The sequence below is a fragment of the Gasterosteus aculeatus genome, chromosome 13, assembly GCF_964276395.1.
Source record: "Gasterosteus aculeatus chromosome 13, fGasAcu3.hap1.1, whole genome shotgun sequence".
Lineage (NCBI taxonomy): Eukaryota > Metazoa > Chordata > Actinopteri > Perciformes > Gasterosteidae > Gasterosteus > Gasterosteus aculeatus.
In genome coordinates, this window is record NC_135701.1 from 6,319,905 (window position 1) to 6,345,956 (window position 26,052).

General features: G+C 43.1%; 3 protein-coding genes across 5 annotated transcripts; 2 read left to right on the plus strand and 1 right to left on the minus strand.

Annotated features, from left to right (window-relative positions):
- Nucleotides 1-208: 208 nt before the first annotated feature.
- cep78 (centrosomal protein 78) lies at nt 209-8,318 on the plus strand. 2 transcript variants are annotated; one of them, XM_040195155.2, is made up of 16 exons: nt 209-347; nt 1,034-1,309; nt 1,456-1,637; nt 1,791-1,863; nt 1,957-2,060; nt 2,272-2,446; nt 2,556-2,669; nt 3,022-3,086; nt 3,174-3,276; nt 3,962-4,079; nt 4,238-4,280; nt 4,411-4,563; nt 4,772-4,849; nt 5,016-5,197; nt 6,530-6,692; nt 7,398-8,318. In XM_040195155.2, exons 2-16 carry the CDS (start codon nt 1,048-1,050, stop codon nt 7,950-7,952), a joined length of 2,370 nt encoding a protein of 789 aa, XP_040051089.2. In that variant the 5' UTR covers nt 209-347; nt 1,034-1,047; the 3' UTR covers nt 7,953-8,318. The 2 variants fall into 2 exon arrangements, with proteins under 2 accessions (XP_040051089.2, XP_077943273.1); XM_078087147.1 differs by having other exon boundaries at nt 211-347; nt 1,581-1,637.
- A 1,558-nt stretch (nt 8,319-9,876) lies between these two features.
- Nucleotides 9,877-14,899, minus strand: cdo1 (cysteine dioxygenase, type I). Its single transcript, XM_040195157.2, has 5 exons — nt 14,329-14,899; nt 13,369-13,446; nt 12,686-12,843; nt 11,857-12,026; nt 9,877-10,902 (listed from the first exon to the last, which is right to left on the minus strand). Exons 1-5 carry the CDS (start codon nt 14,496-14,498, stop codon nt 10,873-10,875), a joined length of 606 nt encoding a protein of 201 aa, XP_040051091.2. The 5' UTR covers nt 14,499-14,899; the 3' UTR covers nt 9,877-10,872.
- Nucleotides 14,900-14,999: 100 nt separating this feature from the next.
- Nucleotides 15,000-25,206, plus strand: ap3s1 (adaptor related protein complex 3 subunit sigma 1). Of its 2 annotated transcripts, XM_040195159.2 has the most exons (7): nt 16,623-16,982; nt 19,859-19,950; nt 20,257-20,368; nt 20,595-20,666; nt 21,015-21,122; nt 22,481-22,522; nt 24,363-25,206. In XM_040195159.2, the coding sequence occupies exons 1-6, from the start codon at nt 16,914-16,916 to the stop codon at nt 22,514-22,516; spliced, it is 489 nt and encodes a 162-aa protein (XP_040051093.1). In that variant the 5' UTR covers nt 16,623-16,913; the 3' UTR covers nt 22,517-22,522; nt 24,363-25,206. The 2 variants fall into 2 exon arrangements, with proteins under 2 accessions (XP_040051092.1, XP_040051093.1); XM_040195158.2 differs by lacking the exon at nt 22,481-22,522 and having other exon boundaries at nt 15,000-16,982.
- Nucleotides 25,207-26,052: the final 846 nt, after the last annotated feature.

Here is a 26,052-nt window from a genome sequence, read left to right on the forward strand (position 1 = left end):
CCATTTCATCCAATGACCTTGGAAATGTATATTAGTCATCATTTTACAAGACTAGATGTCTATGACCTTTTCGCAATATGCGTTCTTGTCTCTGCATGTCTTCTCGTGGACTCGTGGAGTATCGCTCCAGTTCTGAGAGTGACCTGTGCCTCCGCCCCAGCAGGGGGCAGCAGCGCTCTGCGGGAATTCACATAGCGTTAAGCGAGGAATGCGTGTGGGCGTGGCTTAACTGACGCCACAGCGCCACTTTTGAGCGCTCCTTCACGTCGTCAACAATAACAGAGGTTGTCAAACACAACCGAGACAACGCAGCAACTAACCACGCCGCCTGCAGTCATATGTGGAAGGTAAAAACAATTAGTTTGAGTTGTAGTAAATTTAATTCAATAATAAACCGGAGAGAATGACTGAAACGGCTTGATAGCAGCTCTAGTTTCTGCAACTCTCCGTCACTACAAACGGTTGCTAGGAGCTTAGCCTGCTAACGCTACTAGCGTTCTCTATGTTAACGTTACTATTACGCAGTGCCTTTCTAGCTAATACGAGCCCACCCGATTCATTTCTGCTTGTATATCACAATAATGTTTAACGTCATCGCGGAGATACGCTGGTATATGTGTCCCGTTAGCTTTAACGGGAAGTCCTCCTTAAAGAAAAGGCCGATACTTTGATGAAATAGTGACATTAGAGGTGTAAGTTAGCGTTGGGCTCTACAGACAGAGATACTCACTCATACTCACTACTATGTGTTTCTAAAAACACACGTGCCCCTATTTTTCTCCAGCATTTTAGATAACACCTGTCAAATTGTGTTACCCTACCTGTATGGGAACATGATTGTTTTGTAACAGAAATACCAATATTTGCTAACATTCTCTAAAATATTTGAAAATATCACTAATTTCTGATCAAGTTTTTAAACTCTTTTCCCATCAGTACCAAAGGAGTCAATGAGATCTCATGGCATTATTATAACCTTGAATTGTTCTGACTTCTGATATGTTTGCTTCATTGTTTTGGGATTATATTTCAGCCCCTAGGTCTAACATGGTTCAGGATAGTGTTCACATTCGGCGGCGGGGCGCCCAGGACTTCATGGCATTCTATGACCAGGCCTGTGCGAGACAGGAGTCGGTCCCTCTCCCGGCTGTTAAGATGAACCTCGACAAAGGGATGCTCGACTTTAATGGAGACAGGGTCAAACTCACAGACTGGCCTCCCATCCTCAGCTCCATCTGCATCAACAAGCACATCCACCACATTGCAATAAGTAGCACACACCAAGCTAGTCTGTCATTTGGAGACACAGGTAAGGCTGAAAATAAACCTGATACCAAACATAACAGAAGATTTCTATATTTGTGGAACATGTAGCAAATAAGCTAAATTATAAAGTTCAACCTTGAAACTGGAAAGAGTATTTTGCATTAAAAACATGAATCATATCGCCACCAGTTTCAGATAGAAGGTACTATAAGTCTAGCTTCCGGAAGAGGATCCCAGCCATTCGCTCTAAGGACATGACATTTAAGTTGTGCAAGGCCCTGAGAGAGTGTCTGACTGTCTCTTCCAACCTCAAGACTCTGCAGCTCAATGGACTTCCACTAAGGGAACGGGACCTCATCACCTTAACAAAGGTTACATTTTATTAAAATAAATATGATGAATATTATGATTTTCAGTGTGATCAGTGAGTTTTAAAACTTGTAATGTTATTTGTTTAGTTACTCAGAAAAAACGCTTACATCATAAGGTTTTTTTTTTAACACTTTTCTCTTTTTTTATTTCAGGGTTTTTCAAAAAGTGTTTCCTTGGAAAACCTATCTCTTGCTAACTGTCCAATCTCTGATGAGGGCTTAGAGGGTAAGTATATGTTGTATGTAGTGTTCTTTCCAAAAGCCTTTGAAGGATTGCACTGTATGTGAGCATGTGACTCCCATTTTCCATATATCTCAGTCATCTGCCAAAGTGTGAAGTATTCCAAGAGCATCAGGACGGTCGATTTTACAGGATGCAATCTCACGTGGAGAGGGGCAGAGCATATGGCCAACATCATCAAGGTGGGATATGTCCCTTTCAAGACTTTTCTTTTCTCCCTTTTAAGACCAACCACACCATTTCAAAGTGTTTTGAACTGTCCACTGTCATGAATTATCTTTTTTTAAAATTTGTATAACTCTATAAAACAAATCCGACTTAAAATGTACGCGTATTAACAAAATACATAAATATACATATACACATGACAGGCATGATTTTTTTTATTCGCAGCACCAGGGAATGCAGAGGCATGGTACTGCATGGGCAGAGTCTCTGAGGTATCGAAAGCCACAGTTTGAGGGAATGGGAGGTCTCCGCCGTGTCACCCTGAACTGTAACACATTAATCGGGGACCGGGGCGCCGCTGCTCTTGCACATGAAATGGCGGAGGACCTGTGGGTTAAAGGTCAGTTGTTGCGTGTGGGTTGGGAGATGTTGGTTTGATTTTGTCGTCATTCTCCTCGCAGTAATTTGTTCTCAGGGTTTCTGTGTCTGTTTTGTGATTGGTTGAACAGCGTTGGACCTGCAGAGGTGCGGTCTGTCCAACGAAGGAGCTCGTCGTCTGCTGGAGGCCATGAAAACTAATACTGCTCTTTGTGTACTGGATGTTCGGAGTAACCCTTTAATTGGTAAGGCGCTGCCTCCAACCCAAAACCTATTTTCCATGTTTTCATATTGCATAGAGCATCGTCAAATAGGATGGTAGGCTGTTTTTACCATGCAGCCGTTTTAAAATTGTGAGTGTAATAAACATTGTAGCCTCTAAGAGCAGCTGTCGCACCGTTTATGTTAAGCTGTGCGTCCCAATTACAATTTAAATTCAAACCAAGTTTCAAAAGTACTATTTTCATTCTAGAAAATTGCTATAATTGCTCTATAACTCTGTGATTCATTTAATACTGTAATTGTACAGGCACATATCTGAAAAGCCCTCTCTAAATATATTATTTTCCACTGGTGAACCTTTTTTTTTCATTTCAGACAAGGTCCTAATCAAAACAATTCTAGAGAAGGTTCTGATGAATGCTAACGGACAGTCATCAGAGGTGGGTGTCTTTAGCAATAACCACCATTGAGAGTCTAAATGAATGAGTTGGGTACTTCATATTTGTCTTCCTTATGTTGTACTGCAGTACCACTGGATCAAGCCTGCTGCCTCAGAATCACAAAGAACTTCTGCACCAAAGAGGCGAGCTCTCCCTGGCACAGTCAAGCGAAAAACTGCTTTTAGGATAGGTATAAGCATCCTTTTCTCTTCGAATCCGACATTATATTCACACGCCAGTGATTTTATAAAGCATAATATTGTGTTATGGTGGCAAAACAGTCCTCCCTTGGAAATTAATTAGCATTAATGAGCTAATGGGAAAAATAATTTATTTATGTAGTGATTAAAAAAAAAAGTCCTCCAGCCTGTGCAGAAGTGAACGTACCTATGAGCGTTAGATCTCCTCGAGATAGTGTCTATTACCTCGTAATCAAATTGTCTCTTTCTGACTTCTCCCCTTTTGGCTTTAAGTCATCTGGAGACATGGTAAGAGCTTCATCTTGTTCCGTATGTTCACAATCTGCCGGCCAGTTCAAAAAAGTGTGTGATATGGTTGAGATGACCCTGTAGTATCAAAAGCAAAAGAGGAAGAGAGCCATGCTGTCACATGACGGTTCGATCCCAGGCTCGGCTAACTCGCATGTCGATGTGTCCTTGGGCAAGACACTCACCCCCAACATTGCTCCTGTAGCTGTGACTACAGTGTGTGGATGTTCGTTAGTGATGGGCAGGTTTCAGTGTATGAATGGGTGAACGATGTCATGTAGTGTTAAACCGCTTTGAGTGGTCGGAAGACTAGACTATACAAGTACAGTCCATTTACCAATGGCCAATGTATGTACTCATATATAACTCTCTCTGTCTCTCTCTCAGCCACTCGTAAAGGAACAGCCTCAGCAGGACGGAGCTCAGGTGATGCTCAGACCCAGAAGCCCCAGTCCTGCTCCGGGTATGTGCCCTGGCGTGCTGCTGCGCGAGCTGGACGCCAGAGGTGAGGAGCTGCTGGAGACGCTGTAGTGCGTTCATAATCGGTCTCCTCAAGCTTCCACAATAAAACACAATGTCAATGTCATGCCGCACAATACACCTCCTTTTATTCACAATGCGTTTGCCAGAGACTAATATTAGGTTGATGGATGACTGTTGCAGAGGTATGTCTCCGGGGGTCCGTGTGATGGATCAGAGCTTTCAGGTAAGTTTTCCTGTGTTTACGTAGAGTGTGTTACTCTAGAAATTTAGTCATTTGACAAATAGATCAGAGCCCCGTCAAGCATAGTCAAACTGTCCTTCCCCCAACCGCTGAAACGCATGCTTGTCATCAGGGTGCAGCCACCGTGAAGGTTACCGTGGAGTCGGATTCAGAGGGTCAGGAGGAAGAGGAAGACGACGAAGTCTCGGTGGAGGTGGAGCAGGGACCTCCCCCCTCCCTCGGCCCCCAGGACGGGATCACCGGGCGGAAGTTTGAACATGTGCAGGTAAGTCCCGTCCTTGTCGTTTCAAGGTTTGTGTACAGGAGAAAAACTGTGTCCTGTGTACTTTGAAGAACAGTGTAATAGTGTGTGTGTGTGTGTGTGTGTGTGTGTGTGTGTGTGTGTGTGTGTGTGTGTGTGTGTGTGTGTGTGTGTGTGTGTGTGTGTGTGTGTGTGTGTGTGTGTGTGTGTGTGTGTGTGTGTTGCCCTGCAGATGGAGCTAAAAGAGTGTCGTCTGAGGCTGGCGGAGGAGCGCAGAGCCAGGCTGAAGGCTGAGTCACGACTCATGGAGGTGACGATACTTTCAAATATACCAGCATATGGTAGTTTATTGCTGTAGCCTTAGTTTCACAAATTTCGTCAGGGCAAAACTATTTGTTATGCCCCGCTGCAGTGTGTTCTGCATGATTATGTCGGTCTTAACTCTCAGTGCTGAAACCCGTTCATGTTCTGTTCAGTACGAGTTGGAGAACGCCCGTCTTCGTGACAACAACCTCTCCCTGTCGGAGGCGCTCGCGGCCACCGCCTCTGCATCCGCGCCGCCCGCTGTCAGCGCGCTCGAAGACGAAGCACTACTCGAGAGCATTGAGAGCTCATTTACTAAGTTCCATGCTTTCCTGGATCTCCTGAAGGATGCTGGGTAGGTTTTCTTAAAACTGCCCAGGACAACATTTCTCTTTGGTTCTGGCCCCGGTTTGGTTCTGGATTGAGGTGGATCAAAGAGTGTCTTTGTTTGACTGAACTAATTTCAGTTTCATTATGACCTCTCAATCAATCCCTTCTTTGGCTGTGTTCGAATAGTCCTTTTTGTTTACGAAGGTTCCTAATTGAGTCAAATGACCCGGAAGTATGAGAGCTGTTCAAATCCTCTCCATCCTGAGAGGAGCTTTAATGCTTCCTTACTTACCTCCTTTAGCATAGGAACCAGTGGACCATCCTTCACAAAAGGCAAGAAGATCATTCTGTCCCACAATTCCTTGCTGCGGCAATATTTAATACATCCGTCTGTGCTCGCATCATATCTATGTCATTTATTGGGTTGGATTAGATTCAACTTATCATTGCACAGAGTACAGTTACTGAGACAACAAAATGCAGTTTAGCATCTAACCAGAAGTGCAAGAAAACCAAGTGCCGTACCACACCGCGATGCAGTTGGTGAGGATGCTCTCGATGGTGCAGCAGTAGAAGTTCACCAGGATCTGAGGGGACAGATGAGTCTTCTTCAGTCTCCTCAGCAAGAAGAGGCGCCGGTGTCAAAACGTCTGCGGTTACTTCACTTGCGATCATATCATTCTAATTTTTACATTTGAGAAGTAGAAAATGTTTATGTTTTTCACAAAGACTGTATGGTTTATGAGAAGGACAGACTCTTGTGTGACAGAGAATGTCAACAGCTGGGCTACTTTTTGTAAATGTTCTCTTAAGCGGAACTGGAGGGTTTTGGTTTGATGTGAGATCCCCTTTAAATACACTGGTCTGTTTGTTCTGGCCCTGTTGGCTTCCTCCATTTAGAAACCTGGCACTGTCCATTTCAAAAGAGTTTCATTGGGACAGAACAAGTGCTATTCTTTCATTTATCTGAGCCTTTTATTTATTTCTTAATTTGTATTTGAATACACTTTGGTGGTTTACCTTGATATTGGGTCAAAGGCCTTTTAAAGCCCACACCATAAGAGGCGGTAAATACTTAGGAATCATTTGCTTGTTCTAATAAAATAAATAAGGGGAGAAGATACAAGGAGCCAATTTGTTTCTTGAATTGGTCAAATTCTGCTTCACAATACTGGAATATTACAGTATCAGCGCAAAGAGACTTGTCGATATGCGATATGGATGCCTCTTACCATTGCATCTACAACCACTTATATCTACAATTAGTGTTGCACCAATTCAACATCAACTTCAGTAGTGCTTCAATGTCATTCATGTGCCCTTAAATAGATGTCACCTTCTTCTGTTTTTTTTGCAGCCTCGGTCAGCTGGCTTCAATGGCTGGAATCGACAAGTCCGATTTCCACCCTCCAGGCAGACCTCAGCTCTCTTCCACAGTGGGACCACATTTGGACGGTGCGGCGTCGCTGACTGGCAGCGAGCATCACAGTGTTCAGGGGAAGACTGCTGCGTCACCTTCAGTAAGTGTGTGCGAGGCGATGATCGGGAATGTTTGCCTTTGCGTTGCGTTTTTGCGTTTAGTTCGTGAGTACCCCCAAGAGTTCACGTGTTGCTACTGTTGGTTGAAGGATGAATTGCCTAACAGCACCTTGCAAACTTGCCCCCTTAGCTGCAAAACATCAAGCTGAAAGGGGGCTTTTGTTTGACTAAAGCACTTTGTTTCATTATGCACCTCTGGTCATTCCATCCTTGCTCTGTGTCCCACCATCAGGAGGTGGGACGGTGAGTCGAAATAGAGTTTCGTTCTCACAGACTTCCCATAAAACACTGTTTTCAGAGTCGAAATAGAGTTTCGTTCTCACAGACTTCCCATAAAACACTGTTTTCAGTGAATTTCAGTTCCAACTTGTAAGCCATGGGCAGGTGGTACTGTGAATCGAGGCTTTGCTGCAAGTGACAATCAACTAATTATTTCATTAATTTACTTTATAGTGCAACAACAGACATTGTAATAAACATTCATTACAAAGAAAAAAAGTGATATTGATATCATGTAAGAGGTTTCTCTCAAATTTAAAGATGCATTTTTTCATCATTCATAGGGCTCCATACGTTTTGAGTGTTGCCATTATTGTGCGTTCTGGTAACTTATCATAGCACCCGTTGGTTCATGTTATCATTTGTTACTCCATTTTTCTCATCAAACCCCCAATCTCTGTTTTTAGGTTGTCGGCGTCCCACCTGCTCTCCCAGGTGACACCGTCACTGCCGGACCCGCATCCTCTGCCTGGGAGTTTTTGCGTGAAGACCGGCTTCCATATTCAGCCATCACGCAGGCCTCTGCAGGCCGCGGTATCGGTGGAGAAGAGGAACCCGATAAATATTCCCAGCTCGACAGCCAGCCCGACTCTGGTTCTGAGCGCAGCTTCCGTAGCCAGAAATCCTTTAATGTGATTCCCTTCAGCAAAGCTTTTCCGACTGAGTGCAGCCGTCCCAAGAGCAGCCGCAGCAGCTCACACAGAAGCAACGGCTCCCACGGACGCAGCTACAACGGCAGCTACGCCCACGGTCATTCCTCCCACAGCAGCGGGTCTCATGGGGGGTTTTCCGTGAGATCAAGTGCTAGTGACCTTACGAATGACAAGGCGGGGTCGGCGGGGTCGGGGAACAGGGGAAAGGGAAGGCTGGTGACGCTCGGTCAGGGAGAGACGCGAGGAAACGCCAACTCTGGGAGAGAGATCAGGTCTCTGGGGGGGCAGTCGGATGATGAGTCTTTCTGACCCATCGACCAGAGAAATTGTTTTTGAAGTACAAATTTATTTTGAAAATCTTTCGGACAAGAAGTCGTAGCATTAAACATCATTTTAAATAACGTTTTGAATGTCCTACGGATTGAGACAAATGTGTCAAAAAAATGTGATGCTATGTGTATTTTTGTAGTAGATTCCTGGAGATTCCTTCAGTCGGATCCTCCTTATTTCATGGTAGCTTTTTATAGAAAAAAACTCTTTGGGGACTCCTTTTATGTCTAACACAATATTTCTTTTTTTGATAAATGTGTAATATGTCTGTCCCCTTCTACCTTTGCTCAATGCCTTAAAAATAACTTTATTTTAAAAGTTAAAATAAACGTGTCATGTAATGCACCCGTGTCTGCTTTCTGGATGCAGCAATTATTCCCTTTTTTTATTATGTAGAGAATGAACATGAACATCCTCAGTCCCGTCACACAAAGAGGCCTCACGGAAACTGAAACATCCAAATATGTCAGCAGGACTAACAGCGGCTACTTCAGCGCTAAACTCCTAACTGGGCCAACGGGGGATTTCATTATTCAAGGTCAACGACGTCAACACCGTGAAATAGGCAAAGTAATACAGAAAAACAGAGCGTTCTTGAACTTGTGCCTGCGGGTTACGTACGTGTGTGCGACTGCGTCAGAGTTCTGGTGGCGCCGGACAATCAGTGCATTGAGGTGAATGGGCACCGGTCAAACAGCAGCCAATAATTGAATGGAATAGGTCACTCGCATGTGAAAACATTGTGTTTGTCGCACATAAAATCGAGTGAAAACGAGGACAGCCTGCAGTGACTTTAATCGAATGCTGCAACAAATGCTTTTTGATGAAAGGGTGTAATCACATCTGCGATAAGCACCATTATCTCTGCGTAGACATCAGTACTCGTTGGCACATGAAGGTAAAGGTCTCCTGGCTGAGCCCGTTCATCCTGGCACACGGCAATCGAGTCCTCCAATAAAACAGGTGCATCTCTGCAGCAATCGGAGCGCTTATGTAACCGCGGCCAGCACTCCGTGCCATGGTTGACCTGCCAGGGGGGAAAACCTGAGGACATTTATTTAACAAACCCCTCCGCCATCAACACATTGTTTGCGCTGAGTGAAGGCAAATAGTGACGAAATGTGGCTCATGACGTTTGCTGTGTGACTGAACTGTCCATTTGGCTAACTGAAAGGAGGCACAAAGATAACGGGGCAGGCAAATCGAGGCCTGTGCAGACTTTACATTTGCAGTGTGGATTGTCTACTTTCAGCTGGGGAGACTTGTGGCCACTGCTTTTCTTGTTCTTCTAGCTTCTCAGACAACAAACAGTTGCTTGTTTGAAAAAATGATAGACCACACTGTCCATTTCCCCTTTATTACACGCACCTCTCACCTCATGCAGTGATAGCTTCCTTCTTGTGTTGTAATAAAGTGTTTAGGAGGCTATAAAAAACTGGTTCAGAGGGAGAGGTGAAGTATTGGCCAATTGACAGCAAAGCCCCCGAAGACGATAGTGTAGAAACTTTGTTTTTTTTTAAGTCTTTGCGCTTTAGCTTTCAAATTCATCCCCCAATACAACACAGACACACACAGTCCCCGTCGGTGTACTTTGCTGCTTGCCAGGAAGTTGCCAGTTGCGCAAAGACAGCGTACAAAATATCTGGTACTCTAATCAGGAAGCAGTTTTGTGGTCAAACCAATCAATATTACCCTTGAATCAAAGTACAGAGGGCAACGAACTGGCATTCGCTTGCTTGCCAGGCAGAAGTCAGACGACACTTATCTGCAGACAAATTGCTGCAATCTACTTTTATGTGACTATGAATTAACGAATATACACACGTACACGCATGTCATGTGCCCGTTACACACAGTAGGAGACACATAGAATAAGCAGAAATGAAGAGGACACATCATGAGGTTCTGTGAAAGAGTATGGTGTTTAATGGTCGACAGTTATGGCCAGATTTATCCTTTACTGCGTCATTTTGACCAGTGCCATGAGAGGCACCGCGCTGTGGGAGCTACGCACTAATTATATATATACATATATATATATATATATAGCTACAATTAGAATATGCCAATATCCTGAGAAAAGGTTTGAGTTTCAGTGAAACACGTGGTGTTAGTAAGACAATAAGGCTCTTATTGGTCAAAGTATGAATACATTTAGGAGTAACACGGACGCCTGCCAATTTAAGACACTCTCTCTCCAGCAAATAAATTACAACCATCGCACTTTTTAAAAAAACAACACAACTCTAAAAGCTTTACATTTTCTTTCTTCCAAATGGAAAAAAAAACATTATCTTGTAATCGGGTTGTACAAACAATGTTACGATTTTCAACAGGTGTTATGACAATTTTGAGTGGAAAGAATTGACAGTAAAATACAGCTATGAAAGTGCTCCATCAATAACAAAACTGTTGATTACAAAACCTTTTTTTTTTCTTGAGATATAAAATCTAAAAACACATTAAAAGCAATATCGCGCCCCAACCCCCCCCCCTCCTTTTTTTTCTCTTTAATGCTAGAGCGCTATTCTGTGACTATGAGCCATAACTTTACAAAGGTGTGGTTGCACAGGTTTGTGGATGAACAGGAATGTTGTTATTGGGGAAGAGTCTCCAGCCAACAAAAGCCAGATTCAATCCACGTCCAAGCCTATTCATACATTCGTCCTGTGCTCATCAGTATTTGCCAGGCTCCCACTGGGCAAGCGATAAAGCCATTCTAATTACTGGGTTTGTCCTTTCCAACCGGCCCCCGCTCCTGATTTTCTAAATGGGTCGCTTAGTCATAGCAGGTCCACGTTTTGCTTACCCCAGCAGTTTTCCCCTTGAATCAATCGCACAACATTGTCATTTTAAACGTAACCGCCTTCGTCGCCCCCGTGGCCTCCGTTGGTGACCGTTAGTTGTTCTCTTGTGAGACCGTTGATTCCTGAGAAAGAAAAAAAAAAAAAAAAAAGAGGAGGAGGGGAAAACAAGAGGTCGGGTCATTAGTCACTGAATTACACGTGTCCGGCTGCTTATCGCTCATCCATCCAAAAAAAAAGAAAACAACAACCTCAGACCCCTGAGGAGAGCGAGGGACGTATAGTGAGGTATGTTCGCTCTGTGGTCACACTTACATGCCTCTGCTATCTTATCTCCTCTGTTTTCTGTTGCAATATAATGCACTGACTTGGCAGTGTTATGCTTAAGGTGTGCTTGTACAACCTGTATATCTTTGATAAGACCACTGCGGGTGGGGGAGACCCTATAGCGGAGGCACCCTGGGTTTCTCATTACGGTGCTTTTCTCATTAGCCTTAGAAACCATTTCATAACGTGCAGAGCTTGCAAATTTTGAATTTCAGGGGAAACGTTACGTCTAATAAGTGCATTCTTTCGTCCCTGAATGTCCAAAGTTTGGACACACCTTCACATTCGATGAGAATCTTTATTTTTTTTACACTTCTCTTGCCTTCCAAGATCAGCAGCAACTGGAGGAACATGTAATGGATACCAAATGGAAACTTTCTGTTGAATTCTTGAATCCCCAGAGGGTGCTTGTTGGTTGGTTCTTTGCTGAGCTTAATGAGAGTATCAAGACCCTATAAAAACCTCCCGCTTCCTGCTCATGAGGCAGAGGGCGGCGAGGAGGTCTGGAAGTGCTCCTGCATCGGGTGGTGACACGTAGCACATTTATATATTTAGGCTTTCAGGGTTGTTTTGTGCATAATGTCGGAATATCACATATCTTTGAGTTCAACTTCTCACAATTATAACCTCCACCCACAGAATTTGACTTTGCAAAGTTTGGGTGTGCAAACTGCAAGAGGCACTCCGCCCTGGGGACGGGACATTTCCATGTAATATGTATCAAAAAAGGCAAAAGAAAGCGAGTCCCTTACAAATGGAATCTTCTCCCCGTATTTGCTGGTGAAGGTCATCTTCACAGTGTTCCTGTGCCCCGTGCGCTGGTCAAAAGTCTGGCAGGTCTGGAAAGGCGGACTGTACAGGTGCAAACTGGCCGCGCACTCCGTGTGGCTGACGTTTTCCACGCGGTGCAGGCCGAGGGAGTCTGAAATATGCAAATACACACACACACAAAAAGAAGGGAGAACTACTTTCAGAGTTTGCCACTGGAACGCTGGGAAATGGGGCTGGAGACCAAACATCACACCGGTGCTCTGAGGAAATACTCAGGTCAGCAGGGGTTTGACGGAGACGGTTATAAAATGTTGTTATTGTTCTATGATGTTGAAATGGACACACGGTTGTAGAGATAAATCATATCTCATGTGGGACAACTCAGGAAGAGTACGTTTGTTTTGTTGTCAATGGTTTTTTCAATGAGTTTTTCCCTATGATTTATAAATATGTAAGTAAGTAACTCTGACGACTTTTCAGGCTTTAACGGGTCTTAAAGGAGCCATTTAAAAGAGCCCAAATGGCTAAATGTTAGCTTTTTACTTCGGAGAGCCTGGTCTCACAGTAACATTTGTTTGCCACAGAGATTCTTTTCTGAAATGAAACAAAAGCAAATGGAAACTTCTGGTTGGAGCCAGCGTGATGCAAACCCCAGGTGTCGGCCTATAAAAATACTCCATCCCTGCAACACTTCATTAAGAACCACCGTCCCTGCCCAAAACGGGCATTGACGTGGCGCCGTCAACATGCACACACTTCGGAAGACGAGGGAAGCAGAGAAAACAATCGGCACACGGCCCGGATTCTCACCGTTTATGTAAGCAACCTTGTTCTCCTGGAGGATTCTCTGGGACTTCTGGACCATGTCTCCTTTGGATTTACCCTCCGGCCAGTTGAACAGCGTCTCCTTCAGCTGACCCTGCAGCAGCTTCATGAAACAATGGGAGTCTGTGTGGTCGTGGATGCTGCTGCAAATCGTACAGAAGCACACGGGAACACCATGTCAGGACGGGGTCCTCTTCATAAACAAAACGCACCGTTCTAAATGTGTCCTGTAGAGGAATTTGGGGGATTCGGTCAAGTGAAACTGCCTCAGCTGTATTTTTTTTTTTTCATTCAAAAGGCAGCAGATACGGTCTATGCGTGACATAATTGCAGTTGTTTAATCATTGTTAGTGCTATCTGATGGTCCTATACGATGTAATCAATTATGGGTTTGTTGTCATGATTTTATCAGATTTATTTCATCAGGACGCTCAGTTCAGACGGCATTTCCTGTCAAAGATATGCAATAGATATTGTCGAACAACATTTACATAACCTTAGAACACAGTACCCTCTTATCACCACTGACTTGAATTTCCACGCGAGATAAGAGTTAAACAACAGCCAGAATAGGTTTTATTTGGCGGTGATTCAAGATCTTGTTGATCCCAAACCACGATGAGAAAAACACGACGTGACCCTATTTATTACTGGAATGAGCATCCTACCTGCCGTGGCCTTCTCCCCAGCACAGGATCATGAGATTGAACTTCCCATTGCCCTCGTCAACCAAGTTCCTTGTGTATCTGCAAGAGACGGGATCCATGTGGTTCATTAGGCCGAAGCAGCCCAGAGACGTTGCCCCAAAATGTCAATTAAATGTTCTGAAAGGGTTCATGTCAAATGCGTGTGTGTGTTGAAAAGAAACCCAGTTGAAACACACGTTGCTTTTCACTATGTAGAGGGGGGGGGGGGTCCTTCACTGTCCCTTCCACTTCCCCATACTGCCTAACATGGGGGGGACGCCTGAGACTTTGAAGATTGTTATTTTGGTGCCTGCTGATCTTTTCTACCAGTGACCCCAATGGATTCAAGGCAGCTGCGGATCCGTTTGCGGACAGGAGGCCGTCCCAGTCCGTCGGGTGTGCGTCCGTTCTCGGCGTTGATTGGATCACTGCTCCCTCTCCTCCCCCCACGGACCCCCTCGCTAATCAAAACACTGGAGCCTTTGAGCGCGTCTGAATGGGGGACCCATATTGTGAGATAAACTGATGGGTTTAAGGCCATCGGCTCGATGCGTTGTTCCACAACGTGGTTTTTATTTAAATTCACGAACGGATTGTGTGTTCTTCTTCCATCATTAACTTTTGAAAAACCAACATTCCAACCGTTACAAATGCATTCGATAGTTTGAGAACTTAATAAATAACCATTATCACATTTCCCTTTTTTTCCGGGACGGTTTGTTTTTCTAGAGCAGCCAGAACAGGGTTTTTTTGTAGATAGCAGACATAAAATAAGAACACCATAAAATACGAACACAATAAGAACTAAAGTGAAACACATGATAGAAAAAAAAAACACAGTGACGAGTCCAAAGTGCAGTTGGATCATAAATTAGTAATATCCGATTATTAAGTTACTGTCAAATATCCAAATAATTGTTTTCTTGCGTGTGCGTGTTTTACCTGTACTGGTCAAACTTTGCATACTTCATCCACTCCTGAGGGTTGCTCTCGTACGCTTCCATAATGTCTTGGACCTCCTCAACATTGATGCTGTCGCTCTCGAAGATTTTGTGCAAAGTTTGTATCAGGTCGTCCAGCGTTTCTGGCTTCACCACCTCGGTGTGCTCCATCTCTCTGCGGAGGAGGGGGTGGTGGTGGTGGTGGTGGTGATGGGGGTCCTGTTTCAGATAGTTTTCCTCACCGAACGAAACAACAGATCTCTCCTCTTGCGCCAACTCTCTGCGAGTCCTCCACTTTTTATAGTCGGCCGCTGCAATTTGGGGGCGAGCTGGCGTCGGACTGTACCATCACGGGAGGAGGTGGAAGGCTGCCGCACGCAGTCGGGCCCACGTGCGTTTCTGCCGCCAGCGCAGAACGGAACGCTGGCAACGCGGCGAAGGCGGCGGCATCGCGCCCCCTCCATGGGGAGGACACTTTTACATGTTTTATTCGGCGTGCATTGACTCAAGCAACACGTGCAGTCGTTTCACACACACACTAACGACTTGGACTAATCCTGTCTGAGTCCAATTCCACCACGTTGCCACAAACACGACCCCCCCCCCCCCCCCCCCGCACACACACACACACACACACTCCACAGCCCCCCCCTCCCCCGTCTTTTTCTCCCAACAATGGAGTCCCAACTCTCCTCCAGAAGGGGGGGCAGGTTTAATGTTGTCATATCAAAAAAGGATCAGGACAACGGGAGAGTGATTCATTAACCCTGCAGAAGCTGTTCCACAAGACCTGCGTGTCCTTATCGCCTCAATAAGCAATCTTGTGAAATAACAGGATTCCATAAATACAGGGTTTGAGTGAAGCGTTTCTGTGAAATGGCTCAACGTTCCACCAATTCAATAGAAAGCAAAGTGTTAGCAAATGAAACAACAACAAGGGGTGGGCCACTATTATTATAAAGTTGTGCATGATGCGGTTAGATGGATCCGGTCCGATACAACAAGAGATCATCATGTCCATGTTTTTGACATCACAGTTACCAGCATGTGTCCAGCCAGTCCAGTGAATCATAAATCCTTCTTGTTCATTGGATTTCTCCACCTAAATACACAGCCCATTGGGATTAAAAGGCATGCAACACGTCAGTGGAAACTATTAGTAGTTGTTCTACGTTTTTGTGGGTGCATATTTAAAAAGTGTTTTGTTCCTGCTCTAAGAGGAGCAGCAGTTGCTCGGAAATATTTAAATATCACTGCAGGCGAGTACTACAGGAGTACAATGACTTGGTCATGAACACTCTTCCAGGAATTTTATGGAAATGAAAGGGACACTTTTGCTTTAAAGCTGCACACTTTTCACCTTTTTCAGCAATGGGTGAGTTTTAATCCTCAGCATCTTACTAGTAACCAGGGGTTAGGGTCCAATCCACTGTTGAAACTCAACTTGAGTCAGAGGAAAATCCTGTCTGGCTGAGAAAGATATGCAGGCTTTCATAACAGATTGCATAAAAAGTTGAGAATGTTCTTTGTATCAGAGGTTTTGGCAAGTTCTAAAGTGCCACATCATCAACAGCACATGTGCTGAGGCGCCACCTTGTGGCTAAAGCTGTTTGGGGATATTCAACTGATGCTCATGGTTTGATAGAAAATGACATTAAAACTATATTAATGGTTTAGCAAATGTTTTCAAAAAGGCAAATGTAACTTCAATGTGGAAAATGCACAAGGCCGATGTTAAAATATTGGTTGAATCTACATATTTTGTTTGTATGCTGTTGTCTACAACAGCTGTTATCAGGGAGATTTAATTTCCATAAATCAAAAACAAAAGGTTTTCCCAACTGCTGTCTTTTCTCAATTTGCGTTGCAATAATTGTTTTTTTTTTAAACAATCTCTGTAAGAATTAAAGCACAAAAACATACATCACGCTCCCCTTGTAGTTATATTACCAGAGCATGCTTCACACAAACAACGTTCACTGTGTTTAAAACAGACTATGCAGCAGATATCGGAGGTGTTTTTAAATTATGTGTTAAGAAATACTGCAATAAATGACTTAGGGAGTGTTTGGCTGACTAAACAAAATAAATAAAAGCACAGGCATTTGATTATCAACGTAATCAAAACTAGTTTCCACTTGAAATGAAATAAATGGTGTTGCATGAATCGCATTTGTCAAACCAAAAAAGAAAACAGAGGACGCACAAATAAATACATCTTTGACAAAACACACCACATTGACCCGAGCCAAGTGTCCCTGTTATGAGCAAGAGACAATCACAACAATCACGTCCAAACCAGCAGCAGCAGGCGGAAGTTTGGATTGACCCGCCGCGGACACCGTAGCAGCAGCAGCAGCAGCAGGGGGAGGCGGAGGAGAGCATGACTGGTCCTTCGACGTGGAATCTTTCCGTAAAGAGACGATGGAGGCGTAGCAGCGCGCAGCTCGAAGCCATCCCGCATTAACCTTAAATCAATTAGCCTGAACCCTCACTCGGCTCTGGGTTCGCGGGAGTCGACGGACGACGGTCTTCCGCAGGCTGAGCCCTCTCCGTTCCCCCGCCCGCTCGCATTCAGCCACAGTCATGATTAAAGCCATTTTAATATTCAACAACCATGGGAAACCGAGGCTTTCTAAATTCTACGAGCATTACGTGAGTAACGCGTTAAATCGTTTTGCACTTTGCGTCGTCCACGGGAGGTTGTGACAGGCGGAAGCGAGTGAGAAACGGCGAGCCGTGGCTGTTGTCGCGTTTTCTTAAAGCGAAGCGGATGTGGCTTCGCTTCTAAAAAATAAAATGCGTTAGAGGGACTTCACGCGCGCCCAGTGACGTCGTGTTGTATTACCCCCCCCCCCCCCCCCCCCCCCCCGGTGTGTGTGAAACATCAGGCTGAGCTCTGCTGTCCTTCCGAAACATGTGAATAATTCAACGCTCGCGAGCCGAAGCGAAGCTATCGCATGTCTGCTGGAGCTCGTGCTAACAGGGCTGAGTGAGGTCACTGCGCGTCACGTGACTCGAGCAAGGCCCTCGTGAGGGTCCCGTGCTCGCTCTCTCTCTCTCTCTCTCTCCCTCCCTCCCCGCAGGCCTTTCAGCGCCGCCGTCTCATGGTCAATAAGTTGGGGGGAAGTTTGCTCACCTGCTCGGCCGCGGTCACTCCGGGCAGGTAGCGACTAGCCCGTTGTGTAACGTCCTTCTGTTGGGCAGGCTGCGTTTGCTTCTTCTCGTAATTGGATTTTCATCTCTCGGTCAACTGCAGCGACATTTCTTGATTGATTGATCGATAGATCGGCAGCTGTGTCAACGAGTACCAGCCTCATACTTTATACTTCTAGTAATTGAAAAGTCTGTGTACTTTGTGCAAAATCCCGATGACAAAATCAAAGCTGTTACCTACATTCTTTTTTTAAGCTAATATTTTGGTTTGTATTGGTTAATTTCTCTGTTTAGCAGTACGGCCACACTAAGATATTGCATTTCTTTCCTCAAATACAAGACGTGAGCGCTTGTGAGTAAGATGAATTATTGTGATGTGATACAACATTATTTTTCTAACAATTATTGATCAATTCACCTTTTAAATTTTGAGTATTTTTCACAACCACTAAGTCCATAACGTGTTTCCAAAATCCATAATGAAATCTTCAAAAATCCAAAAATCTCCAGATATTTTGTCAACTACAAAGACAAAGAAAAGCTTAACATCGCTGCATATGAGAAGATGAAGCCAAACCAGTTTGGTCTATTTGCTTGTAAAATCAGTTTTAATTAATTAAAATTGCCTTGGCTCTGACCTAGAATTAGGAGAGATGTGAAAAAAAGGGATTGTAATTCGTCACAATTGTTTAATGAACTGAATATGAGGGCGCATTAAGTGAACAGGCATTCCCTGCACTTAACAGTGTTGTTTCAGCTTGCGCGATCTACTTATTGGGATTGAAAATTGAGGGTACGTTGAAGATTACTGAATTAAAAGTACCTCTGTAGACACCATCTGTTGCATTAAAAGCCAAGGTATCGCTTACCGGCTGACCGGGTGTAATATTTCACACATTCTAGTAGCTGTGAAAACTCGCTGCTAAAAACAGTTTAGTGATCATGGAATGAATAAGTACTGCACGGTGACCAGGTTAGAGGTGCAAGTATGTGTGATACGTTGCGTTATGAATATAGTTTTGTTGTAATTGTTTGGAATCTCTGGAACACTTAAATCTCTCGCAGATGCACACGGTACAGATTCTAACCGCCGTTGAGGATTTCAAAGTCGTATTGAGAAAGTCACATGTTTTTGTGTCTTATGTCTTCTGTGCATTTTCTTTTAAGGCAACAAAAACGTTGTTGCACATGCGCCGATCAATATTAAGATTTGGGCTATTTTCCTTCCATGAAATGTTTCCTCCTAGACTAATGGGAGAAAAACATTCAAAATGCACATCAAGGTATTTATTTTATTATTTGGTTCTATTTTTTATTCATAGTGATCTGAAGTTATTACTGGAGAATCCCTCATTTGCATATCTAAAAGTAAAACTGATTAAAATGTTAAATCATAACCATGTAAATAATGAACAGGAGACAGTCAATTATAATAATAATCTAAAATAAATTAACCTTGCAAAATGTTCTTTATTTTCTAATGCTCAACTGCACATTTTCAGCCCAGTTTTATCAGATGGCTCTGTTCTTTTTATTTTATCTGTTTCAAATATTATTTTTGTTCAACACGAGAGCTGTACAAATAAAAGCTGTTGGTATTATTTTTCTCACATAAGAAAAACACGCAAAAAAGCAAAAATACCAGCTTAATACGTGAAACATTTTATTCCTATAACGTGATACAAAATAGATTTTTTTTTTTTTTAGAATGTGACTTAAGAAGCCAAGAGGAATCCCCCAAGTCCCTCGACCATAACCTTTCACTAACAAGTCAACTAAAGGACACAGATACTCTTTATCCAACGTTCAAATATCTCTTCTGGAGATGTAGACGCCTTAGCACATTTGCAATTTTGTAACACAGTTTTAATGTCTAGCCATGAATCTAAATGTTTAATCACCTGAGCAGGCTGGAATATATTTCATGCAGAAATGTGACATTTTAGGACCAAAGGAGACCTCAGTCTCTCTTTTTAATGCCATGGGGCCTCTTTTTTTAGCTCATGGAAAAGTGTGGTGGTTGCAAACAAGCCCGAGGATATTTCAGATTCTGAACCCAATCTCATCCATTAGCAAACAATAAACTAAGCCTGCCTGGCTTCAGCTTGCACGGCGGCATCACTGCCTGTGTCGCCCCAGGGCACGAGTGTATCTTTAGATACAATAAAGTAAGCAAGCGTCGGCTAAATGGCATGTAATGTATACACTCCCTGTTCTCTTTATTACATCATGTTTTTTCACTCAACACTAATGAAGAAAAAGAGGGGCATTTATTTCCAACCCAGTCTTCTGGATATGAGAAATGAAATGGCTCACTGGCACATTATTCAGCATCTCCTCCTTGTTGTGACTGTTTATCTTCGTTTTTCCCGCAGAATGAAGACACGGAGCAGCAGATCATCAGGGAAACCTTCCACCTGGTCTCCAAAAGAGATGAGAACGTCTGTAATTTTCTAGAAGGTGGAATGTAAGCATGGGAACGGCGACGGGTCTTCTAAATGCTAAAAGTCGACTCGAGTTGAACATTTCGCACTATGAAGGAAAGCTTTATGAATAAGAGGCGATAGTGACGGTGTTTGGTTAAAGTTCATCCGTCATTCATCAAGGAGGGACGAAGTAGGTGTCGTCTTTCCTCCCGAAGCGACGGCGCTCGCTCTTTCTCGTCTCTTGCATTTATTTTCCTTCCTTATCGACACAAAATCTGGGACGAAGCAACACAGTTTATAGTTTTACAGATCAGGGAACTACGTGTCCTTGTCGCTCTGTGTTTCAGGTTGATCGGCGGGTCGGACTACAGGCTCATCTACAGACACTACGCCACGCTGTACTTTGTGTTCTGTGTGGACTCCTCAGAGAGCGAGCTCGGAATTTTAGACTTGATCCAGGTAAAAGCCCGACAAAGACAAAGGTTATCCGTTCCTTTTCTCGATGTCTCAATTGACTTGTTTTTGTGTTTGAGCCGTCCGTATGTTACTCACAAACGTTCATAATTCATAATAACGATGCCAATTTCACACAGCTGTTTTAAAAGTGATGGAATGATGAACATTTGGATACAACTGAAACGCGCGAGCCGGAAGTCCCAGTTTAAAATTCTTTCTGTTTTTTTAGGTATTTGTGGAAACGCTGGACAAATGCTTTGAGAATGTCTGTGAGCTCGACTTAATCTTCCATGTAGACAAGGTAGGAAATGCTTTTTCTAATAAATCCATATGTATATTTGATTTTAGAAAGTAGTAACCAGTCGTAGTATTCAGTGTCGCACTTGTTCGATGACTTCGTCACAGATTACTGTTTGAGTAGTGAGTGCAGTCATCATTTGTACTTTTTGTGTTTTGGCATCTTGTTATCTTGTGTGAACTGAATATCATTGGGTTTATTAAACATGTCACCGACGGTTCACTCAAATTTCCATTCCATATAATAATTGGCTCATTTATCACTTACACGCAGGATATGCAATTTGTTAATTAGTTCCTAACACACTATAATGTAGTTGTATCATATAACACACGTGCATCTTTCTCTCAGGTCCACAACATTCTGGCAGAGATGGTGATGGGCGGAATGGTGCTGGAGACCAACATGAATGAAATCATCACGCAGGTGGACTCCCAGAACAAGATGGAGAAGTCTGAGGTGAGCCTGAGCCGGGCGCGTCCGTTGCGTGACCGGCGCCACTCGACCCCCTCCTCTGGTACTCGCTGCCGTTATATGGCGCTCCGTATGCAGGCATGTGCGTGTGCTGCACCCTGCATGCTCCTCTGCGGTGGCTTCTGTGGATGATCCCTCCTCCATTCTTTTTAAGTGTTTTTGTGTTTCTTTTATTACTCTTTACTTTTCCGGCCTCTCCCCTTGCTGCTGCACTGCTCTCAACACAGGTCAAGAGTCTTTCCCCTCCCGTATCCCCCAGCTGGAAATACAGCGTCATGTGTCCTTGTGACGGAGATGGAACTACCATTGTCCAGCGCGTATCCAGAATTTGTGACCATTGAATGCCCATCTTCCAGTTGTCATGTGAATTTGACATGCCGTCTTAAACAGGCTAGTTGTAGGTTTCTTATTATATTTGAGCGGAATGTTAATTCAATTTAGTGTTGGCGTTTTAAAGCCTTTTCTCAGTGTCTTTTCTTCCTGTTGCATCTATAAGCCAGTGTCCTTGCTTAGATATCTGCTCTATGCAAGGACACTGCTTTGCTTTCCATACAGCTTCATTTGTTTACTTATCGGAACATTTTAATCAGACAGCCAGAGACAATTTCATGAAATCATTGGTTTTGCTGAATGTGGATTTTAGCCTCTCAACAGTCTTCAACTTAAGTAGCTTTTGTTTTTTTTAAATTTCTCACAAAGCTCTGCAATGACGTCTAAATATTGAGTCAATGTTCTTCGGGAGTCTTACTTTTGCAATCAGAAAACCATTCAAAGTTCTACTCATTTGTTGTATTAACAAGGAAGGAGGTTTTTAATTGGCTGACCTCAATTATGCGATCCAACAAATTGATTTGAAAGAGTAAAAGTCAACTTTTTCTAACAATCTGACCTGTATTGTGTGCTTCTACTTACACAGAATCTTCTTTTCGTTTGACGTTCTGTAAGCAGACTCCTTTACTGTTCTCCGTCCTTCCCTCTGGGACCTACCCTAGACCGCAGTGTGTGTTTTTCGCGCTGGTGCTAATTCAAAACGACATAGTCCTTTCAGAGGGCCGTGTCTGGGCGAACAAGGAATGAGCTGTTCCACTTCCAGACTGCTGAAGACAGGCATTTGAGTTTTTCCCCATCAGCCTTTCTTAAATATGATCTGCATTTCTGGCTCGAAAGTGGGCAAAGCTTGAGAACTGTTTTTTTGGCTTCAAAGATGTGGTCTACGATAGGTCCCATCACCTCCCCCCCCCCCTGTGGAGATCAACTGTAATTACTTAAATCTGCTTTAACATTCCTCATTCCTCTTTTTCCTGACCCTGTCTAGTTCTTTCCATTCTTCTCTCTCTTTACAGACGTTTATCTTTCAGTCTACCAGGCAGGACAGGTAGACACAGGTACTGCTAAACTTACAACCGAGTTCCGTAACCTTAACTGAAGTTTACCCCCCCCACCCCCTCTCACTGAAAGGCCCTCCCAGTAGAATCAAACTCACTCCACTAACATACAGCAGAAATCTTTCATGGCAGTCCCAAAAATGTTTTGCCACTGGTGATGGGAAGGGCATGACGATGCAGTAGATGTCTGTTACAATAGACGGATGAATATGGTCTTTGTGTAGATTGTGTTGTTGAGCTGCTGTTACTTGAGACGGTTCATCAACCCGATCATGGTTTCTGAAGCTGTAGTTGCTGGCGCTTTATTGTATAGAATGTCAGGTGTACCTGTTATCCAAAATGATAAGTTATTGCTTTAAGGCCTCCCCCTTTAAACCCCAGATTGTTGGCCTGAGAACCACAATAAAAAGCAGCACAATTTTTCCTCCTTTTTTTTCCCGCTTTCCCTGGTTGCTGTCAAAGCCAAAAGATGGGGTGATATTTGAGAATATCATTTTAACTTCCAGAGAATCGAGCCATTGTCTTGTGTTACACAGCTGGTGTGCTATTTCTGTACATATTCGTCACCCAGCACACTTGCACAGAGGGTCTCCAGGCCGCCAGGACAGAATCTTTCTTTTCTTGAGTCCGACTCCTGAATACTGCGCCCGTGAGCCGGATCAGCATTCCTCCCGGTACACGCCGCAGTTGTCCTTCCCCTCTAACACAAGTCTGTCTGATTCCTGGCAGATGGAGGAATGCCCAATAAGACAAGCGGCCCATTGAAATAACCTTGTGATAAGTGGATGAATCCACATTCCCGCATCACTAGATGGTTACGTTTGAATGCGCTCTTAACAGAGCAACGACGGCACACAGTTCCCTCTGATGGCTTAAACCCGTGGGGTCATTTTTGGGTTTGTCTGCTGAAGATTCCGTTGAGGGCGATCTCTAACCGCAGTGACTCTCAACATCTGCACACACTTAGGACAAAAACCTCTAATTGATGTTCCACAAAAAACATCCTGATACTTTCCTTTAAAAAAACAAACAAACAACAAAGCCGTTGCTCCTCACGGTTACGTAATGAGATTCATTGTGTTAGAGTGAAGTGCCCTCCTTTTGTCCCCAAGAATAGATTTCCCATTGTAGTTTAGTAGCACCTGGCTGACGGCCGCCTCATGTCATCAGTAGTTAACACACCAGATGTGTCAATGGCACAATATTCTCCTTCCTCTACTCTCCAATGTGCACACAGAGATGGCTGCAGGCTGTGTTGTCTTTTCCAGAAGTAACTCCATCCACTAGAAGAACAGTAACACTAGTAGTGTTTAGTTAATAGTATGTGGACGACACACACATTCTATACACGCCTATCTATCCAAAAATCATTTCCGTCTTCACATCCAACCAAATCCATTTTTTCTGCTTTACCCAATTCTTGCATTTCTGCCCTAAAATCGGTCCTCCAAAATCCGGTGGGTCCACTTTCCAGAGCAATGCTGCCTTTTGTCCATCGGACCGATGTCCAGTACATTAGTGAATGGTCTAGTACACTGTGTCCTCACAGTTGATTCATAATTGGCTCTGGTTGTGATGTAAGTCATTATAGAACCCACTAATGCATGTGCATATGAAGCTATGAAGGCATCTGAATGTACATTTGCACTTGTCTGTCTTAGTAGCTGTCAGTGCTTTTGCATTCTGTCAGCACTTGTGTTCTTTGGTTCTAGTGCTTTCTTTAGCACAGTATGTGTGTCTGTGTCCATTGTTCATGTGTTTCTATGTAACATGTTTTTTTGTTTTTTTTTTATTCACTAATTTTATCTTATTCTTATCAACCCTGTGTGTGTGTTTGTAGGCCGGTATTGCAGGAGCGCCTGCTCGTGCCGTGTCAGCGGTAAAGAACATGAACCTGCCGGAAATGCCCAGAAACATCAACATTGGCGACATCAGCATCAAAGTGCCAAATTTACCTTCCTTCAAGTAGCGGCAGCGAGGTCGTGAAGCTGCAGTCAGCCGATGTTTACCGCGATGCAATCTGCTTACCAAAACCTCAAACTACTAACTTGTATCAACTACACAGCTTCTGGTCCTGTTTGACACTCCCTGTTTTGGTGTTACTCCTCTTTTCTTTTCTTTTCTTTTTTTCCTGTTGAACAAACAAAAAAGGTTTCATGTTTTTTGTTTGTTCCTTCTCTTGGAAGGAAAAATGAAGTATTTATTTATTTGTGGTACATTCCTTATGCCTCGGTGGAGGTTGACGTTAAGCTGCTACAGAACAGATCTGTGACAGTTTGTAACTAAAATGATTTCACCGACTCAAGTGTTTACTTAAGGAGACCGCGTGGCAGGTGGTTACGTTATGGGAAATTCTTTTTGGTTTGGTAATTCCGGACAAGAGAAATGAATCAATGAAGGTAAGCGCATGAAACTACTTCAAATATCAAATCAAAAAAGGTCTGCCACAGTATTGACATCTTCATGAATTACCGCTTGTTTGTAACCTCAGTGAAAAGAATATTCTATTACAGATATGCTGTGTGTGGAAATATGGATATATATATATATATACTGAAATGATTTTCTCTTTTCTTATTTGTATGCAAAATATTTTAAAATGATTTATCATGTCTTATCAATAATGATCTTAATTTTAATTTGCATGACCTTTTTTTTTCCAACATAATAAACTGTCAACTCAACTTTTTGTGATTGCCTTATTGTGCATTTTTCATTCTCACTTTATTTACTGTACTGCTGCTATTGCGCACAAATTTCCCCTTGGGGATTAATAAAGTTTATATCTATCTATTTTGTTACTCTTGTATTGTAATCTCAACAATATTGCCATAGATGCAGCATATCTACGTGGTCCCCGGTAATGATGCTCCACTGATGACTTTATTAATGGTCAATAGAAAATGCACTCATCCATTATTTATTTATATATATATATATATATTTTATGAGCAGTTAGTCGAATACATTTTGGGTTGTGAAAACTCTTTGCCTGGTCATTCCCGCCCTTGAATTACTGCACATATGTGGATATATACATTAATAAAAAGCCAATGGGTCTTTTGTAATGACCTGACCTATGATTTGTCTTATTAATGACTCCACAGACTCTCAAAGCATTAATAAATCATTTATGAACAACAAAGCATGTTGACATAGGGACTTTATAAAGGGTATCCTTTCCATATTAACCTTTTGTAGTACTTCTAAAATGTAATCTATTAACCTTACCTCTACATTTAAGATGAAAATGTAATTTATACTTTGACACATTTATTTGGCACACTTTTTACACATCTGCTTTCTTGATAGGATGCATTATTACACTAGTAATCTTCCACATTGTCGAACAAGAATTAAATGGTTGTCAGTGACTGATATATAAAAATATAACGCATAAGTTGACTTTAAAAACTCTTCCTATTAGCAATCCTGTGCTGCTGCATTAGAACTATTGTATTTAATTTGTAATGGAGTATTTTTGTTATTTTTAAATACGCCATGTGTTATATAGTACGTATAGTACTAAT